A 19478-nucleotide genomic window follows, 5' to 3' on the forward strand; every position below is an offset into this window, starting at 1 on the left:
TGTTTAGTCCTGTTACCACATTTGAACTGCATTTAGCCTACTTTATTATTTGGGCCTACTAACTGTGTCTGCCACTCATTACAGTTTTCCTCCACTGAACAAAGCAATGCCGCCTGTTTAGTCCTGTTACCACATTTGAACTGCATTTAGCCTACTTACTTATTTGGGCCTACTCACTGTGTCAGCCTTTCATTACAGTTGTCCTCCGCTGAACAAAGCAATGCCGCCTGTTTAGTCCTTTTACCAATTTTGAACTGCATTTAGCCTACTTTATTATTTGGGCCTATATCTGTGTTTCCTCCTCATCCTGCCCATTGCCCAGCTACTGCTAGATGAGTCTGCTGGTACATTGACCCAGACCACTACATTCCCCTTGCACTCTACACAGCCAGAATCTGACCCTGCTGAAAGTCAGGTTCCCCTTCCCGCATACTATACCACCTTACATGGGGACCAAGAGGAAGGTGCAGATGAAAGTGCAGGTTCCATCAGGTTGGGGGGGCATACTCGTTGGCGACGTCACTGGCACAGGGCCCCTCATAGTACGCAAAAGTGTCTCTGCCGGTGGGAGGCGCCACCTGCCGTCAAACACACCGCCGTACTATGAGGGGCTCTGTGCCAATGCCAATGAGTGGCCCCCCTGCTTGCTCAGGATCACAGCACTTGCAAAGTTGAAATACTTACCTCTCCCTGCTCCACCGCCGTGACGTATTCCGCGCTTCCTGGGCCCATGAAAATCTTGAGCCAGCCCTACCCCCCACAACTTTAGCCAAATGACCCCCAGTTTTCAATGCCAAACTATTATTATAAAGTAAATTAAGATTGACAAGCTTAAGTAATAAGAATTTATGTTTTTGGCATTAAAATGGGCAATGTAGGTGTTTTCCTGTCCTCCACTCACTGCCGACTTTGATTCCCCATTGACTTGCATTGGGTTTTGTGTTTCAGTCGGCCCCGGACTTTTCGCAATAATCGGCCGATTTCACCCGACCCGACTTTTGACAAAGTCGGGTTTCGCGAAACCCGACTCGATCCGAAAAAAGTAAAAGTCGCTCAACTCTATCCAGTAGATTTGATTTGGAAAAATTTGGTCTGAATCATATCTGTGCGAAAACATGTTTAGTATTGCCTGAGATATCGCTAGACCCCTGCATAAAAAACAGTGGACCTGGAAGGGGTTAAAAAAATATTAAACCTTTTTCTCACTCGTCTTGCTTCCACAGTTCCCTTCCCTGTCCTCCGTTCACTTCGGAGCTGTGTCCGCTTCACTCTTTGGTTTGGTCCTCGGTCCAGATTTTCTGATGCTGAATTGGCCTCGCTTGGTCACATCAATGTCCTGAGGCCTAGGACCAAAAAACAATCCGAAGAGACGAGTACCGGGACAAGGAGCTGTGGTGGCAGGACAGGTGATGGACGGGTCTAGGACAGATATGTACAATTATTTTTTTAATTTTACAATTCTTTTCCGGGAATTGCTGCAAATCGAATCCTGAAAAATTTGGATTCTTGCAAATCTGAATTTTTCAGAAATGTCAAAATGAATTGAACACGTCTTGATTCGCTCACCTCTATTAGGCCCGTAGAGTATGATGCCCTCACAGATCCCCACACTCACACTATGATGCCTTCACAGACCACCCACACACGGTGTGATGTCCTCACAGCCCCCCACACACAGTATGATGCCCCGACAGACCCCCCCACACACAGTATGATGCCCTCACAAACCACACCACACACATTATGATGCTCACACATAACCCACACAGTATGATGCCCCCACAGACCCCCCCCCCACACACACAGTATGTCATAATGAACTGAATAAGTCTTGATTTGCTCACCTCTATTACGCCCGTAGTGTATGATGCCCTCTAGACCCCCCCACACACACACACACACACACACACACACCCTGTGATGCCCCCACATACACCCACACACACCCAGATGTAGAATCTTGCATTTAACAGGGAGAAATGCAAGATTCTACATCTGGTCAAGAAAAATGAAAATTACAACTATAGAACAGGAGGAATAGAACTAAGCAACTGCACGTATGAAAACGACTTGTGTATTCTAATAGATTGCATACTGCACATGAGTCAACAGAGTGATGAGGCAGCAAAAAAGGCAAACACAGTTCTAGGATGTATTAAGAGAAGCATAGAGTCTAGATCACGTGAAGTAATTATCCCCCTCTACCCCTCCTTGGTCAGGGCTCATCTTGAATACTGTGTCCAGTTCTAGGCACATTTTTAAAAAGACATTGAAAAACTGGAGGAAGTTTAGAGAAGAGCTACCAGGATGGTGAGCGGACTGAAAAGTATGCACTACGAGGAACGGATAAAGGATCTTGGATTGTTTAGCTTGCAAAAAAGAAGGCTAAGAGGAGACTTAATAGCTGTCTACAAATATCTGAAGGGCTGTCACAGTGTAGAGGGATCATCATTATTCTCATTTGCACATGGAAACACGAAAAGCAATGGAATGAAACTGAAAGGGAGAAGATGCAGATTAGATATTAGAAAAAACTTTTTGACAGTGAGGGTGATCAATGAGTGGAACAGGCGGCCACGAGAGGTGGTGAGTTCTCCTTCAATGGAAGTCTTCAGAGGCTGGACAGACATCTGTCTGCGATGATTTAGTGAATCTTTCATTGAGCAGGGGGGTTGGACTCGAAGACCCCAGAGGTCCCTTCCAACTCTAACATTACATGATTCTAAGATTCTATGCCATCACTGAACACACAGTATGATGCTTCCACATACCCCACACACAGTGTGATACCCCCCACACACACAGTATGATACCCCCACAGACCACATACAGTATTATGTCCCCACACACCACCTCACACTGTACATACACCACTTACCTGTGTGTCCCGCTTTCTGCGGAGCTGGTCTCTGCTGCCAGTCACATTATATGAATGTCCTTCCAGGGTCTTCTGTCTCTGCCTAGACTGAATGGTGGAGGATGGATCTGACGGTTTCCTGCTCCACCATTATATTCTATTGTATCTCCTCAATTTGGGACAGTCCTGCTGGATCCGGGACCGTTAGGGTGGATGCGTTTGCACCATTTGTACCTCCCGGGCCCATAGCCAAGGAACAATCCCCACTCTGTGCACTGACAAACACAACTCTGCAACATCTGTATGTGGCCCCCACACCTCTAGGTCACCATCCCCGCACCTGTGAGGTCTGCGGACGAGAAGCCATAAGATGCACTTACCACCAGCCATGGAGCAGAGGACACCTCTGAGCTGCTGACAATCCTGTGCAGTAATGAGCCGGCTTGGCTCTGCGCTCGGCATGTTGTGGTGGAGTAATTATTATTATTATGACTAAACTGTGCGTGTAGTGATAAAAATATACAGAGGGCGTGAGCGAGCGGCAACGTGTTCCTGGAATCCGCCCGCTCCTGGAACAGGACTCTGTGTATCTCACACACATGGATGGAGGGGAGGCTGCTGTGCACCTTCTGGAGACACGTGGACCACGCACTGAAGCCCCTGTCACCCGAAAGAGGCCTTGTTCTTAGGCCGAGTTCAGATTAACAGCTGAAAAATTGCAATATGAAAAAAAAAAAAAAGGACAATATTTTTCATCACAAGTATTCTCCAGACTGAAATGTTCCTGGGACTAGTTTTTGTGGTTGCCAGACCCACCGATGAGGACCGCCACCAGGCATTTTTTTTTTTTCTAAACGTGTGCACATAGCCTAAGGATGTGTTCACACTGAATCTTTTTGCTGAGTTTTTCAGGATACTTGCATTTTTGGAAGAGGATTTTGGAGAGTTTCTGCTCCAAAAAGTCATCAAGAAGACTAATCGCAAACAATCTTTTAGGGCATGTGAGTCTTTTTGCTGAGTTTTTACATTGGCAACTGAGGTGGAAAAATCCAACATTTTGAGGAGCTTAGAATTTTTGAGGAGGATTTGGAGCGGTTTTGCTCCATTTCTGCTCTGAAAAACTAACGTTTGTAGTATTTTCACACTAAGTTTTTTTAGGAGATTTTTTTTTTTTTCTTTTGAACGGATTCTTGTCTAGATATTCAAAAACTCTTGTAAAACTCTTTCAACTCCTAGCTTTGGGAAATCCACTATGCTGTTCACATGAGGAGGTTTTTCTAGGTTTTTTTTTTATTTATTTATTTATTTTTAGACTGAAAAGTGGATAAACAAAACCTGGATGTCATTCTTTGAAGGAAATCTCTCCAAAAAAGATACTGTCCAATCAAAAGTCTGCAAAGAACAATTAAAGAAAAAAAAAACTCTTCAAGAAAATAAAAATTCTTCGAAAAATGGCGAGTTTCCAGGAGCTTTTTTTGCTTGAAAAACAGATGTTTTTTGAACTCCTCCAAAAGCGGTGTGTGCATGTAGCCCAATAGGTGTGACCAAGGTTCTGCTCCTGGCTTTACCTCCGCTGGTAAACCTGCGGATCTCGGAGGCTTCGTGGAGGTCACCATCACATTACTGGATTATGTCATAAACCTGTTCCGTGACCAAAACCTCAGGAATTATCGTAATGTTCTAATTGTCTTTGTTCTTCTTCCCTTTATGATGGTGTCGGCGCAGCTCATCGCTCACATCTCCGCCCTTCTCATAATGGCTGAGTCACACACAGGAATCCTTACAAGAAGATCATAACCAATGTAATTGTGTCTGTCCGTCCATAAAAACGTAATATGTCATCACCCCGATCTCCTGGCGACACCTCGAGCATCTCCCGAAAGGACGCGGTGAATGGAGTGTGCTGAAAATACAATTCACTCATCAGTTATACTCCTGTTACAAACAAGGACATTTTCTTCACCGCCACCCCAGTCCTCGGGTGGAATCTGGTACTGCAACATGAGTGAGCAGCATTCAGCTGCAATACCAGACACAGACTATAGACAGGAGGGGCGCTGTTTCTGTAACTCCTCCTGAGCACACTACAGCAGGCCGTGATTGGCTGACCTGCTCAAATGACATGAACCGATGTGATGTCACCACACCAGTCTGAAATTGGCTGATCTGATCACAAGTCACAAACCACAGTGATGTCACCACAGCAGGCTGTGATTGGCTGACCTACTCACATGACACATCAACAAGTGACATAACTGTAGTGCGCAGTGATTGGCTGGTTTGCTTACATGATATGCAAGCTACAGTGATATCACTACAGAGCAGTACAATAGACTTTCAGAGTGACAGATTGGTGTCGCCACTGCTTTCCTACGGCAAATGGATCCCAAATAAATGTCCCCAGGTCGTAAATATTATGCACTTCAGGAGGTGAGCTGTGACATCATCTATTGTGAATGGTGGATCCTGTATATAGAGGTGCTATCCGTCATTGTATAGGAGGAGGTGAGCTGTGACATCACCTATTGTGAATGGTGGATCCTGTGTTACCTACTGTATATAGAGGTGTTATCAGTCATTGTACAGGAGGAGGAGGTGAGCTGTGATATCACCTATTGTGAATGGTGGATCCTATTATCTACTGTATATACAGGTCCTTCTCAAAAAATTAGCATATAGTGTTAAATTTCATTATTTACCATAATGTAATGATTACAATTAAACTTTCATATATTATAGATTCATTATCCACCAACTGAAATTTGTCAGGTCTTTTTATTGTTTTAATACTGATGATTTTGGCATACAACTCCTGAAAACCCAAAAAACCTGTCTCAATAAATTAGCATATTTCACCCGACCAATCAAATAAAAGTGTTTTTTAATACCAAACAAAAAAACCATCAAATAATAATGTTCAGTTATGCACTCAATACTTGGTTGGGAATCCTTTGGCAGAAATGACTGCTTCAATGCGGCGTGGCATGGAGGCAATCAGCCTGTGACACTGCTGAGATGTTATGGAGGCCCAGGATGCTTCAATAGCGGCCTTAAGCTCATCCAGAGTGTTGGGTCTTGCGTCTCTCAACTTTCTCTTCACAATATCCCACAGATTCTCTATGGGGTTCAGGTCAGGAGAGTTGGCTGGCCAATTGAGCACAGTAATACCATGGTCAGTAAACCATTTACCAGTGGTTTTGGCACTGTGAGCAGGTGCCAGGTCGTGCTAAAAAATGAAATCTTCATCTCCATAAAGCATTTCAGCCGATGGAAGCATGAAGTGCTCCAAAATCTCCTGATAGCTAGCTGCACTGACCCTGCCATGGATGAAACACAGTGGACCAACACCAGCAGCTGACATGGCACCCCACACCATCACTGACTGTGGGTACTTGACACTGGACTTCAGGCATTTTGGCATTTCCTTCTCCCCAGTCTTCCTCCAGACTCTGGCACCTTGATTTCCGAATGACATGCAAAATTTGCTTTCATCAGAAAAAAGTACTTGGGACCACTTAGCAACAGTCCAGTGCTGCTTCTCTGTAGCCCAGGTCAGGCGCTTCTGCCGCTGTTTATGGTTCAAAAGTGGCTTTACCTGGGGAATGCGGCACCTGTAGCCCATTTCCTGCACACGCCTGTGCACGGTGGCTCTGGATGTTTCCACACCAGACTCAGTCCACTGCTTCCTCAGGTTCCCCAAGGTCTGGAATCGGTCCTTCTCCACAATCTTCCTCAGGGTCCGGTCACCTCTTCTCGTTGTACAGCGTTTTCTGCCACATTGTTTCCTTCCAACAGACTTACCATTGAGGTGCCTTGATACAGCACTCTGGGAACAGCCTATTTGTTGAGAAATTTCTTTCTGGGTCTTACCCTCTTGCTTGAGGGTGTCAATGATGGCCTTCTTGACATCTGTCAGGTCGCTAGTCTTACCCATGATGGGGGTTTTGAGTAATGAACCAGGCAGGGAGTTTTTAAAAGCCTCAGGTATCTTTTGCATGTGTTTAAAGTTAATTAGTTGATTCAGAAGATTAGGGTAATAGGTCATTTAGAGAACCTTTTCTTGATATGCTAATTTATTGAGACAGGTTTTTTGGGTTATCAGGAGTTGTATGCCAAAATCATCAATATTAAAACAATAAAAGACCTGACAAATTTCAGTTGGTGGATAATGAATCTATAATATATGAAAGTTTAATTGTAATCATTACATTATGGTAAATAATGAAATTTAGCACTATATGCTAATTTTTTGAGAAGGACCTGTAGAGGAGTTATCAGTCATTGTACAGAAGGAGGTGAGCTGTGGTATCACCTATTGTGGTGGATCCTGTGTTATCTATTGTATATAGAGGTGTTATCAGTCATTGTACAGGAGGGGGAGGAGGTGAGCTGTGACATCACCTATTGTGAATGGTGGATCCTGTGTTATATACTGTATATAGGAGTTATCGGTCATTATACAGGAGGAGGAGAAGATGAGATGTGATATCACCTATTGTGGTGGATCCTGTGTTATCTACTGTATATAGGAGGTGTTATCAGTCATTGCACAGGAGGAGGTGAGCTGTGACATCACCTATTGTGGATGGTGGATCCTGTGTTATCTACTGTATATAGAGGTGGCATCAGTCATTGTACAGGAGAAGGAGGTGAGCTGTGACATCACATATTGTGAATGGTGGATCCTGTGTTATCTATTGTATATAGAGGTGGCATCAGTCATTGTACAGGAGGTGGAGGTGAGCTGTGACATCACCTATTGTGACTGGTGGATCCTGTGTTATCTACTGTATATAGAGGTGTTATCAGTAATTGTACAGGAGGAGGAGGTGAGCTGTGACATCACCTATTGTGAATGGTGGATCCTGTGTTATCAGGTGAGTATAGAGGTGTTACTCCTCATTGTAATCCTGCCTCTGATGATAAACTGCTGAAACGAGTCCTAAAAGGACAGGAGTTGTGAATCTAAAAAAGCCCCAGTGGACAGTGTGAAAAATTACAGGATTAGCATTTTTTTTCCCATAAAGATCATGATAAAAATAAAAAAAATAAATAAAAATTGCCAAACCTCTTCAAAAATCCAAGTAACACAAAAACCTCATACACAATAAGCGAGTTTCTGATAACGTCCCTTTACTTAGCTTGCTGAAAAACAAAAGTCCATGAAGTTCCACCTACGATGCCACAATGCTGACCTAAAAGAAGGGTCAGGATACCAACATAGTGCTCTTACAGTAAAGAATCCTCATCTAATGAGGCTGATGATGATCAAACATTCTTTCCTCTGGTTCTAGTGATGCCCACAATTATACACAATTTCCATAAGAGGAGACCTGGATTTATAGCTTTTAATGCATTCCATGATTTTATGAGCCTTGGCAGCAGCTTCCTGACGTTAGTTGCTGTAGTTAAAGGGATTGTCTAGAACTTAGTCATGAGAAAAAAAATAATCAAATTGTAGAGGAAAAAAATAAGTACACCCTCATTGAATTTTATAGTTTCATGTATCAGGATACAATTATAAAAATAAAATCTGTTTTTCAGAAGGTCTTAAAATGTGGTGAATACAATTTCAGATCAACAACAGCGTGTCATCACGCCATTAACAAAAACTAGGCCAAACTGCAGAAGTCGTGTGTGAAAAATTAAGTACACCCCAGGAACCAATAGGATGTAGAGCCACATTTAGTGGCAATGACTTGGAGTGTGTGACCATCAGTCTCCCACATCGTTCTGGAGCGATTTTGGCTCAGAGTCTGGACTTTGACTTGGCCTCTGCAACGAAGAGCAATATGGCCAAACATTTCCACCGTTTCCTCATCTGCCTAAAAGACATTATTCTTAAAGTCTCATGGTTTGTTCAGATGCAACCAACTTTGCAGACTTTAGCCATTCGTTCCTGACAACTCTTAGAAAACGACTGAACAAGTGTGACTTGTTTATAACAGTACTACTAAGGACTTCAACATAACCGAGACCTTTAGAGCCTGAGCTGTAGCTCTTGGTTTTTTTTTTTGCAAAGTCTCAGGGCATTGATTGGCAACTGCAACTCCTGGATGAATTGTCAACTTCCTTGAATGTTTTCCACTTGAAAATAGTCTTTCCTCTGTAGAATACCGGACTACAGATTACTTGGAAATGGCTTTATATTAATTCCGAGATCAAAGGGCAACAAGTGCTTCTCTAAGATCAATGCAATGTCTTTCTTCCTTGGTATTGTGCGCGTTTGCTCCAGAGCAGCAAACTGACAAAACTTCTACTTTTACAGACATTTTCACATTTACTTATGAACAATTAATCAAATTATTGGTAGTATCTGGCTGATGTTGATCATCACCCTGGATGTGGCAGGACGTACACAAGGTACAGAGCCAAAACTACACAACTCCATACACTTCAGTAAGAACCAAGCTGCAGTATCCAAGAATGGCCATTAAACAGAGTTTGGCGCTGTGGTGTGATCTCCGAATGTCAAGGTTGGTTCCTGTATATTAATGTACGACGACTTCTGTCTCGGCAGTAGGCATCGCATGCAGCTGTGCCAGTAGTCTGCAGCCGCTCTTGTGCTTTACTGCTGCATCTGTGGCTCTCATCCTCCAGGACACATTGGAATTATCTATATTCGGCTTCCAATAGACGTGACCTGGCCACTCCTTTATAATAGCGGGCCGAGGACATGTACTTATTAGAGCGGCTGGCAGCAGACAGTAAATTCTGCAATGAAGAAAACAGATGGAAACAGAATTGTTCTCTTGTATGTAAAAGGTGAGATATAGGAGGAAACAGAAGGTTGCTATAATGTGGGCATGGCTAGGAATGACATTTAAAGTGGGTCTCCAGTTTAAAACAAACAAGCTATGCTTTACTTACCCTCAATAGGTACAGTGTCAAGCCTCCGCCGTATCTGTCCGATATTGACTTCACTTAAACAGTGCTGCAGCCAATAACTGAGCGCAGCAGCTCAAGCCGTCAACTGATTGCAATGATATCGACGTTGACTACACTAACAGAGTAATGATCAAGGATTTTCTGAAACCGGAAAACACCTTTAAAGTATCTTCTACGCTGGATTGGCGATTTCGGTTTGAGAGGTATGGGGACCCCACAAGTTCTCCCCTGGCAGAAATGATCCTCAGAAGTCATGGAAAAGGTTTATTCAACTAAATGTATGATACAAACAAATATGTACAAAACAGGAGCTTTGTGTGGAGCGGTGGCGGCTTAGTCACTGTCACTACCGTCACTAGATGCGGAGCCCTGCTCGCTGCCGCTCTGGTCCTCATTGTCCTGCTGGGAACGGTCACTCCCGAAGGGACTACTGCTGGCGCTGCGGCTTCGGCTTCTTCTAGTTTTTTGCTCTTCCTCCTCCTCGCTGCCGCTGTCCTCTGCCTCCCCGCCACTCTCATTCTGGGCATCTTCGTCGTCGTCATCATCATCGCTGTCATCATCATCATCGCTTCCAAAGATCTCCTCCTTGTCTCGAGCGGCTCTGTCCTCCTCGCTGCTATCCTTATCCTCGTCTTTCTCCTCCTGGACGTCTTCTCGCTCGCTTTCGCTGCTGGAAGCCTCCCCTGCGCTTCCCTCCTTCTCACTCTCGCTGCCCTTGTCTCCATCTTCTGCATCTGTGGAAAGACGAGGAACAATCAGGTTAAAGTATCATCCCGAAACAACACTATCAACATATACAGAAGATCAAGTGTAAAGGGATATTACCCCATAGATGGAATGCAAAAGTATGAGAAATACTATAACACCTCGCCCTCTTTGCATAAACGCCTGTATAATAAACCTGGGAGATCACAAATGTAAGGCGAGGCGTCACTGGAGTAGCCAAAAAAGCTAAATATCCAGCTCCAGGATGTAAGTATAAAACCAATGTCTTTATTCCATAATAAAAATAGCAAAGGCTGACAATGAACCGGAGAAGAAATCACACGGCAGTCATGACTGAACGCGTTTCGAACAGTTAAGTTCTTAGTCCTCAGTACTTCTCCGGTTCATTGTCAGCCTTTGCTATTTTAATTATGGAATAGAGACATTGGTTTTATACTTACATCCTGGAGCTGGATATTTTGCTTTTTTTGGGTGCCTCATCTACGTTACAGCGGAGACGTTTCTTCCCTGCTCGGATGGTACCACCACAAGTGTTTGGACTTTTAGGGGTGAGCTGAAACTTTTTTTCTTTTTGTGGTCACTGGAGTAGACCAAATAGGTATGTACCTATAGAATTAAGACCCGATCTCCGTGTATAGCCTATAAGTATCCAGAGGCAAAAGGTCCTGTGCTTCCCATATGCCATAGACTATGTAAGGCTACGTTCACATTTGCGGCCAGCGCCGCAGCGTCGGGCGCCGCAGCGGCGCCGCATGCGTCATGCGCCCCTATATTTAACATGGGGGCGCATGGACATGCGGCGCACTTGCGTTTTGCGCCGCATGCGTCGCTGCGGCGCCCGCGTCGGGGCGCAGAGGACGCAGCAAGTTGCATTTTTGCTGCGTCCAAATTCAATGAAAAAAACGACGCATGCGGCGCAAAACGCAGCGTTGTGCATGCGTTTTGCTGCGTTTTTGTTTGCGTTGTGCGCTGCGGCGCCGACGCTGCGGCGCACAACGCAAATGTGAACGTAGCCTAATAGCATATGTGCAAGAACAATAGTAAACATCAGATAGGAAGATAGTATTGCAGCTTAGGAGTAAATAATAATAAATCAAGTAATATAGAAGTCCATGTTCTGCCCCAATTGCCTCCCAATGTAATACTCAACACAGGAAGTTAACAGTATATCTACAGGGATAGGATAACCAATTCAGCGTCCCATCACCCCGACGAGCGCTTCGCCGCCAGCTTATTCTGGGGGCTGCTGGCGAAGAAAAGTACGTCGAGGTGAGGGGACAATTAATGAGTAGTGATGAGTGAGTGTACTCATTGCTTGAGTATTTATGATTGCTTGGAGATTTAGTTTTCATCGCGGAAGCTGAATGATTTACAGCTACTAGCCTGCTTGATTACATGTGGGGATTCCCTAACAACCAGGCAACCCTCACATGTACTCAGCCTGGCTAGCAGCTGTAAATCATTCAGCTGCCGTGATGAAAACTTAATCTCCGAGCACTCAAATACTCGGAGACCACCCGAGCGTGATCTGGAAAACCCAAGCAAGAGTACACTCGCTCATCACTATTAATGAGAAATTGAGCTTTTCATCCTTTCCTTAAAAATTTAATTAGTACCATCTTATTATTATTTTCCTATATAAAAATCCTCCCTCCTTGTTCCTTTTTCAATTGTATCTATCACCTATGGAGTATTTTATTATATTTTTAATTGTGTTTTTTTTCATGTTTTCATATGTTCTAGTTGCAGAAGATGATCTTTTATTGGACTATGTTTCATCTCTGACATTTGAGCTACCATCACAAGAACAATCCTTTAGAACATTGGACATGTTTCAGCCAAACTACGGGCATATGGGGATTCTGTGGTATTCCCTCCTCATGCTTCGCATGAACATTGGGCGTATCTGAATACCACACAAGTTCTTTGCTCCGATCATGTAAAGCTGCATCTGAACCCAATTGGTTGGAGAAATAAAAAAAACAAACTAATATATATATATATATATATATATATATATATATATATATATATATATATATATATATATATATATATATATATATATATATATATATATATATATATACATACATACATATACACACATACACATATATACATACACATATCCACAGTCTCTCTATTACCCTTTACATAGTGTTTGCCTTTCTGCTTTTTTGTTTCCCTTTCTTTCAATAAAGATTGTTTTTTAATTATGGATCTCGTCTGCACATGTAGTTAGAGTTGATAAGTGTTGTTTCAGTTTACATGAAGTGCCATTAGCATTAATGGTGGATACTGTCGTTTAACTAAAATATCATCCCGCAGCAGATCAGGATCTACCGATATAGTACTGACATATCGCCCTCTTGTGGCCACAGGACGTCATTGTAAGAAATGAACGTCCATCGTTAAGATTCAATTTTAAAACTTTGCATTTGGCAAAACACCGGATGCTGCTTCTGTATTTTTCCTTTCTGCATTTTCAGACATTTTGTGCTTATCCTCATGTCATCTAAATGGTTAGATAGTGACTGGGTGAAAGAAGGGCCCACTCTTACAACTTCCCCCCCCCCACAACATGTCAGCCATCTTTGGATTCCTATGAAGCACTAAAATGCAATGCAACTGTGTACCGTACAAGCAATATTTAAAAAAAAAAAAAACCCACGTTTAAAAACAAGGAAAAAATTTTTTTTTAAAACGTTACGGCTCGTGAAAGATTGAGAGAAAAACTTAAAAGCGCCAGAGAGAATATCAGGAAGGGGGTTAAAGGTCTACAGACTGTAATCATCCTGCTGCCTCTTGTAGTTCCACCAGGTGGTTGTTATACCAAGTCAGTACCGCTGTAATATTGAGGTTTGTGCCGTCACTTACCTGATCCCTGAGCATCATGATCCACCTCAATCTCCTCTTCCTCCTCCTCGGGCTCGTGGTTCTCCAGCTGAGCTCTACGGGCTTCCTACAAAGTCCAGGGGACACGATCACTAATGATGTTACCAGAACTTTTTCCTGGTCTCTGCAGCAGTGTTCTGCAAACCATTTGGCAAAACTACAACTCCAAAGAAGCTTCACAACTTCAAAACATGCTGAGTGTTGTAGTGCCACAGGTTGCAGACCACCACACTTTCCTTCTAGCCCCCCGATCGTACCTGAGCCTCCAGCTCCTTCTCATTCATGTCTCGGTGTTTCACCACCAGCACGGCGTTTGTTCCAGACTGGACACCGGCCTTCACCCTCCTCTTGCTGAGACGCACTCTGCAAAAATGCAAGAAACCTCCAGGTGAGATCACATTGTAACCACCGTCTGCAATCTAAACACAGCCATGCCCCTCACATCTAAAAAAAAGACACAGCAGTGACCTAAAGGGGTCTTCCCCTCACATGTGGTGGCACTGCTAGGATAAGCCATCGCTTATGATTTGTGGGGACCAACCTCTGGATCCCCACTTTCCTGAGCGCCAAATCCGCTTTGTATCCCCTTTATTGTCGGGATCGGAGGGAGTTCCAGATGTCGTCCCCGCCGGCGGAGCTTTCCCCACCTGTAACCATAAATGCCCCCCTACCTGGTCTCCAGCTCATTGTAGTAAACACCGTCGCCTTCACGGAAGATGAAGAAGTAGTTCTCCTCGTATCCCTTGCTGGCCTTGTTCTTCACATTCCAGTTGTACTCCCTGGCGATCTTGTAATCGTATCTGCAGACATAATGGTTGTCTGGTTAATGGGATAACAAACGCCAAAAATAAAGAGATACAAAGGCAATCACTCCCAATAAGGACACAGAAGAAAAGCTGTGCACTTACATATCCTCCGCCATGTAGTCCAGACCTTCATCCTGGTCTCTCTTCCTCTTCCGCATGGTGTCGTCACCTGGCAGAAAGTAGGCCACAAACTGGTTCCCTTCTTCATCCATCATCCCCCTGCGGATACAGAGACACATGAATGAACCCCGTCTTCTTACCAACCACAGACTGTCGCCGAGTTATACGGAGAGACGTCTCCACCTGATCATGGCTTGTGACATCATCTCCAGCGCTGCCGTGCCTGTCGTCTCCTTAGGAGCAGGATCAGAGTCAAAGATGACCTGAGCGCAAGGATTGATCCACATCTGGGGACAGAGCAGGAGGAGGAGGAGGAGGAGAATGAGCAACACTCTGCTTTCCTTGCACAATTTAGGGGGAGCGGAGAACAACCCAACATCTCCATACCTTAAAGTCGGGGAAGACTGGCATAACCTCCACAGGGGTGACACGCGGCTTGCTGTAATGCTGACTAATCTGAGGGAGAGAAATAAAAGAGTTAATGTGTTATACGAGGGGGGGGCGTCCATTTGTTTTGTTCTTTGCACTTACAGGTTTCTGAGCATCTTCAAATGTCTTCTCGATTGCAGAGATCTGGCTGTCCCGGTCCTTGTAGATGTCCTCCTCAGTAAACTGCTGCTTGACGGACACCCCAATTCTGAGCACAAAAAAAAAAACAAAAAAAAAAAAACACGACAGACATTAATAGAAACTGCACCGCTGTGGACCCATCAACCAGGAAAACTTTCAATACTGTACCAGTGAGGTATGTAGACGCGATACACGTAATATCACTTACTTGACTTCGGGCTTCTCATTGGAGATGCCGTATCTGTTGAACTCGGTGGAGATGTACTCAGTCTTCCTCATCCAGGGGACGACTTTCGCATGCTGCTGAGATCTGCAGAAAGAACAGATGAGTAACATGGAAATCCTCGGAATTTACAGGGGCCACAGTAGGATCAGTTCCGGCTCAACATTTTGCATTCATTCCCACCAGTAACCAAAATTAGGGACAACTGCACAATATTCCAGGAGTTTGGTTCAATGAAAAGTGACTTGGATTATATGAGGTTTGCTCAGCAGACCCCCGTCATATGGGAGGACTGCGTACAGGCAAGTATGTTACAAGCATCTACAACCAACCTCATGTTCTACCGCAGATCAAATATGGTCCGGTCTTTCTGCTAAATCTAGTATTGAGCCCCTGTTGGTCTGTCTACACAGCACCTTTTTAAAGAGGTCGTGCTCTACTTTTACATTGACAGTCTATCCTTAGAATAGGGCATCAATGTCTGATCATCCAGGGTCCGGCACTTGGGACCCCCGCCGATCAGAAGCTATCAGTGCCGGCCACAAGTGTTCACTTGTGGAGCTGCTCAGTCTTCCGGTAGTGGCCGCGGCTGGCTACCAAACATCTGCCTCCTATTCAAATCAATAGGAGGCAGATGCAGATGTGCAGTACAAGTCCGTGGCCGCTATCAGTAGACGGAGAATCTCATGAAAAGAGGAGGAGAGGGTGCACTGCTGTCAATATTATCCAAATGGGTAAAAATGGGGTGCAAGACCTAGTCTGTAAATGAATAATGCCAAAAAGGAGAAAAAGGACTAGACTTTCATTAGTCTAGTCTTTTTCTCCTTTTAGGCATTAGACGGAGAATCTCTGCAACATTTCCAGCTACCGCTGATACCGACAGCAGCTGATCAGCGTGGGTTACCAGGTGTCGGAACACATCCGATCATATAACGATGACCTATCCTAACGACAGACCGTTAATGTAAGAGTAATGGACAACCTCTTTAAAAGGCAGATCCTGCCTGTAATCCGCCAGGTGGGACCAGTCATTGTACAGGAGGAGGAGCAGGTGAGCTGTGACATCACCTATGTGAAAATCTCAAAGTAGTGCAGACTGGGGGTTTAGACCTTTCTTATCTATCTATCATATTATCTAGCACGAAATCACTTTCTGGGAGAAAAAAAAAAAATAAGTTGCATTAATGGGAACGTGTCAGGTAGTTGCCCAAACAGCATGAATTTCAGCCAGGTATATTATTCTCAGAAACAACCGGAGACTAGACCTCCCGGCTCTACCCCTGGCCGCTAGTGATGAGCGAGTGTACTCTTAGCTCGGGTTTTCCAGAGCACGCTCGGGTGGTCTCCGAGTATTTATGACTGCTCGGAGATTTAGTTTTTATCGCCTCAGCTGAAGGATTTACAGCTGCTATACAGCTTGAATACATGTGGGGATTCCCTAGTAACCAGGCAACCCCCACATGTAATAAAGCTGTCTAGCAGCCGTAAATCATGCAGCTGCATAAAAAAAACAACCTAAATCTCCGAGCACTTACATATACTTGGAGACCACCCGAGCAACGAATATACTCGCTCATTACTACGGCCACCTCTTCGCAGCGCTACTACAGGTGATTAACAGGTCTCCTCCTTTTGTGTGCATAGAAAGACCTGATAATCAGCTGAGGAAGCGCTGGGAAGATCTTCAAGGTATATATATTTTTTAAAACCCAGGAGCGTTTGGTAGAATAATACACCCGGCCGCAGTTGTGCAGCGATTCACGCTGCCCGCAGTTTGGGCTGCACGAGACACCAGACCGTCTCCCCTTATTCTGCACTGTTTGATGCAGTCTGTACCTCTTGGAGCTGCTGGGAGCTTGAATTTCCTCCTCCAGAAGTTTCTCATCGGCGATATCCAAAAGAACTGCAATCACAAAGATGATAACGTATGAGGCCGCTGGAAAGAGCTAAACCAGGACCCGTTCCTGCACCGCTCCCACTCACCATTGGTGTCGATCCGATAAGTGTCAGGGTTGATGAGGTCGATGGTGACACCCAGGTCCGGCTCCGTCAGGAGGTCGTGTTTATGCTGCTTCTCCAAGGAGGTTGCTTTATACTGTACAAACCTACGAGGAGAAGTGGTGAAAGGAGAGGAGGACGCCTTCACCCCCCCAATGTAAAACTCTCCCTCAGACACTTACCTGTTCTGGTCAAAGGGGTATGTGATGAACTTGGGATCGAAGGGAATATCCGGAAGACTATTGCAATACTTCACTCGGCAAACTACTCCAGACCTGTGGGAAGAAGGATGGACGGTGAGGAAATGCATCATCCGTGCGCACATAACCGTCCATCTAGTATTCTGCTGGGATCCAGCATTGTGGCGAGGCAGGGGGGATTAAATGGAGGTCGCACAGTTAACCCCCTTACCGAAGTGGGATGTACATACACACCCCATATTTGTTGCAAGCAGTGGGCTCAGGATCTGCGCCTGCTCTGTACAAAGTGGGTATAACACAGCCGGCATCTGGCTCTAGGGGCAGCTGGCCCAAACCACCACCACTGGCCCAGAGCACCACCATCGCCGATGGCCCAGAGAGTCACCACCACCGGCCCAAACCACCACCACTGGTCCAGAGCACCACCACCACTGGCCCAAACCAGCACCACCGGCCCAGAGCAGCACCACCACCAGCCCAAACCACCACCACTGGCCCAGAGCAGCACCACCACCAGCCCAAACCACCACCACTGGCCCAGAGCAGCACCACCACCAGCCCAAACCACCACCACTGGCCCAGAGCAGCACCACCACCAGCCCAAACCACCACCACTGGCCCAGAGCAGCACCACCACCAGCCCAAACCACCACCACTGGCCCAGAGTACCACCACCGGCCCAAACCATAACCACCGCCGCTGTTGGCCCAGAACACGGCCGTTTAAACATTAAGATGCCACAGCACTTAAACTGTAATTTTTGCACAAGATTGTGAGAAAACTGCCTGCTGTCAGTAGGTTTCTGTAACAGCTATGGATCTACCGAAGCTGCCGCCATCTTTGTACCCCCATGAAATACAGCCCGTGACTGAGCTTTATAGGAAATTGTCTTTTTTTGCTACATACTGCAGTATACAGTACAAGCCATCAACCTGGGGGGACTGAAAATAAAAGTGAAAGTTAATTTAAAAAAAAAATTTATTTTTTTTTTTTCTTCAAAGTAACATTTGACTCTCCCACCTCTTTTCAATGTAAAAACAAAAAATAAAAACCATATAGTCACGTCCGTAAGGCCCCTTTCACACATCAGTTTCCTGCCATCAGTCACAATCTGTTGGCTCGACAGATCCACCAGATTGTGAAAAACTGATGCGACTGATTCATTTTTGACAGATCCGACGAGCGGATCTGGCTAATTGGATCCTAAATAAATCGGAGCATGCTCAGTTAAAAAAAAACAAAAAAAAAAAACAAACACTGAATCCGTCCCCAGATTCCATCATTTGACGGATCCGGCGCCATAGGCTTCCATTCTAGCAAACGACGGACGGCGACAGATCCGTCGCTGTCTGATTTTACACCGTTACTGTGTCCGCTGTCTCCGGACAAACCATTTTGACGGATCCGGTGAATGATGGATGAAACGTGAGGCCATCCATCGCTAATACACGTCTATGGGAAAAAAAACAGATCCGGCGGCATCAGTCACCAGATCCGGCGGCATCAGTCACCGGATCCGTTTTTTCATCAATGAACGTTGTTATAATGAAGCCTAAAGATGGTGCCAAAACGCAAATCTGACATTGTTTCCCCGCACTTGTTTTTTTTTTTTTTTCGCCCCATTTTCCGCTGCATTATCCGGTGTCAATCAAATCTGCAACTTGTGCAGTAAAAAAAAAAAAAAAAAAGAGCCGTCGTATGTCCGTGGGGAAGGAAAAAGAGTGATGGCTCCTGGAAGAAGCGGAGAAAAAGCCGGTAGCGCCAGGATGGGAATCTGCGGGGCGATATCGGCCTCCATTACTCACCGCTCCGGCACCGTGCGATGGGAGTTGGACCTGTGGACAGAAAACAACAATATAAGACCATGGAAAAGAAGAGCAACAAGCTCCAGCGTGAACTACAACTCCCAGCACACTCTGTGAGGAAACAACTACAGAAAGAGATAAGGGAAAGCCGCCCTGAGCCAGGAAACGACATGGAGAGGAGGAAGTCGGCCCCACACCGAGCCCGCAGCCTCCTCAGTCAGTACTCACCGGTGACCGTCCTCCCGCTGGGCCTGAGTCTGTATAGTGGGCGCCATGATGCGGAGCCACCGACTGACTGACTGGCCACAAATCCCGGATTTGGGGTCCTCACTAGCTCCGCCCTTTGCTCTATTTTCGTTTTTTTTTTTTTTTTAAAAAACAACTTTC

The 19478-nt window shown here is 45.1% G+C and overlaps 1 protein-coding gene across 2 annotated transcripts; it reads right to left on the reverse strand.

Annotated features, from left to right (window-relative positions):
- Positions 1-9996: 9996 nt before the first annotated feature.
- On the reverse strand, positions 9997-19473 carry PAF1 (PAF1 component of Paf1/RNA polymerase II complex). Of its 2 annotated transcripts, none has more exons than XM_077285882.1 (14): positions 19320-19473; positions 19092-19121; positions 17269-17361; positions 17072-17193; positions 16925-16991; positions 15074-15175; positions 14827-14932; positions 14683-14751; positions 14479-14582; positions 14278-14394; positions 14041-14169; positions 13627-13732; positions 13352-13436; positions 9997-10479 (listed from the first exon to the last, which is right to left on the reverse strand). In XM_077285882.1, exons 1-14 carry the CDS (start codon positions 19364-19366, stop codon positions 10079-10081), a joined length of 1578 nt encoding a protein of 525 aa, XP_077141997.1. In that variant the 5' UTR covers positions 19367-19473; the 3' UTR covers positions 9997-10078. The 2 variants fall into 2 exon arrangements, with proteins under 2 accessions (XP_077141997.1, XP_077141998.1); XM_077285883.1 differs by having other exon boundaries at positions 17269-17818; positions 17937-19121; positions 19320-19417.
- Between the last annotated feature and the right edge of the window lie 5 nt (positions 19474-19478).

The sequence above is a fragment of the Ranitomeya variabilis genome, chromosome 2 (genome assembly GCF_051348905.1).
Source record: "Ranitomeya variabilis isolate aRanVar5 chromosome 2, aRanVar5.hap1, whole genome shotgun sequence".
In the NCBI taxonomy this organism is placed as follows: Eukaryota; Metazoa; Chordata; class Amphibia; order Anura; family Dendrobatidae; genus Ranitomeya; species Ranitomeya variabilis.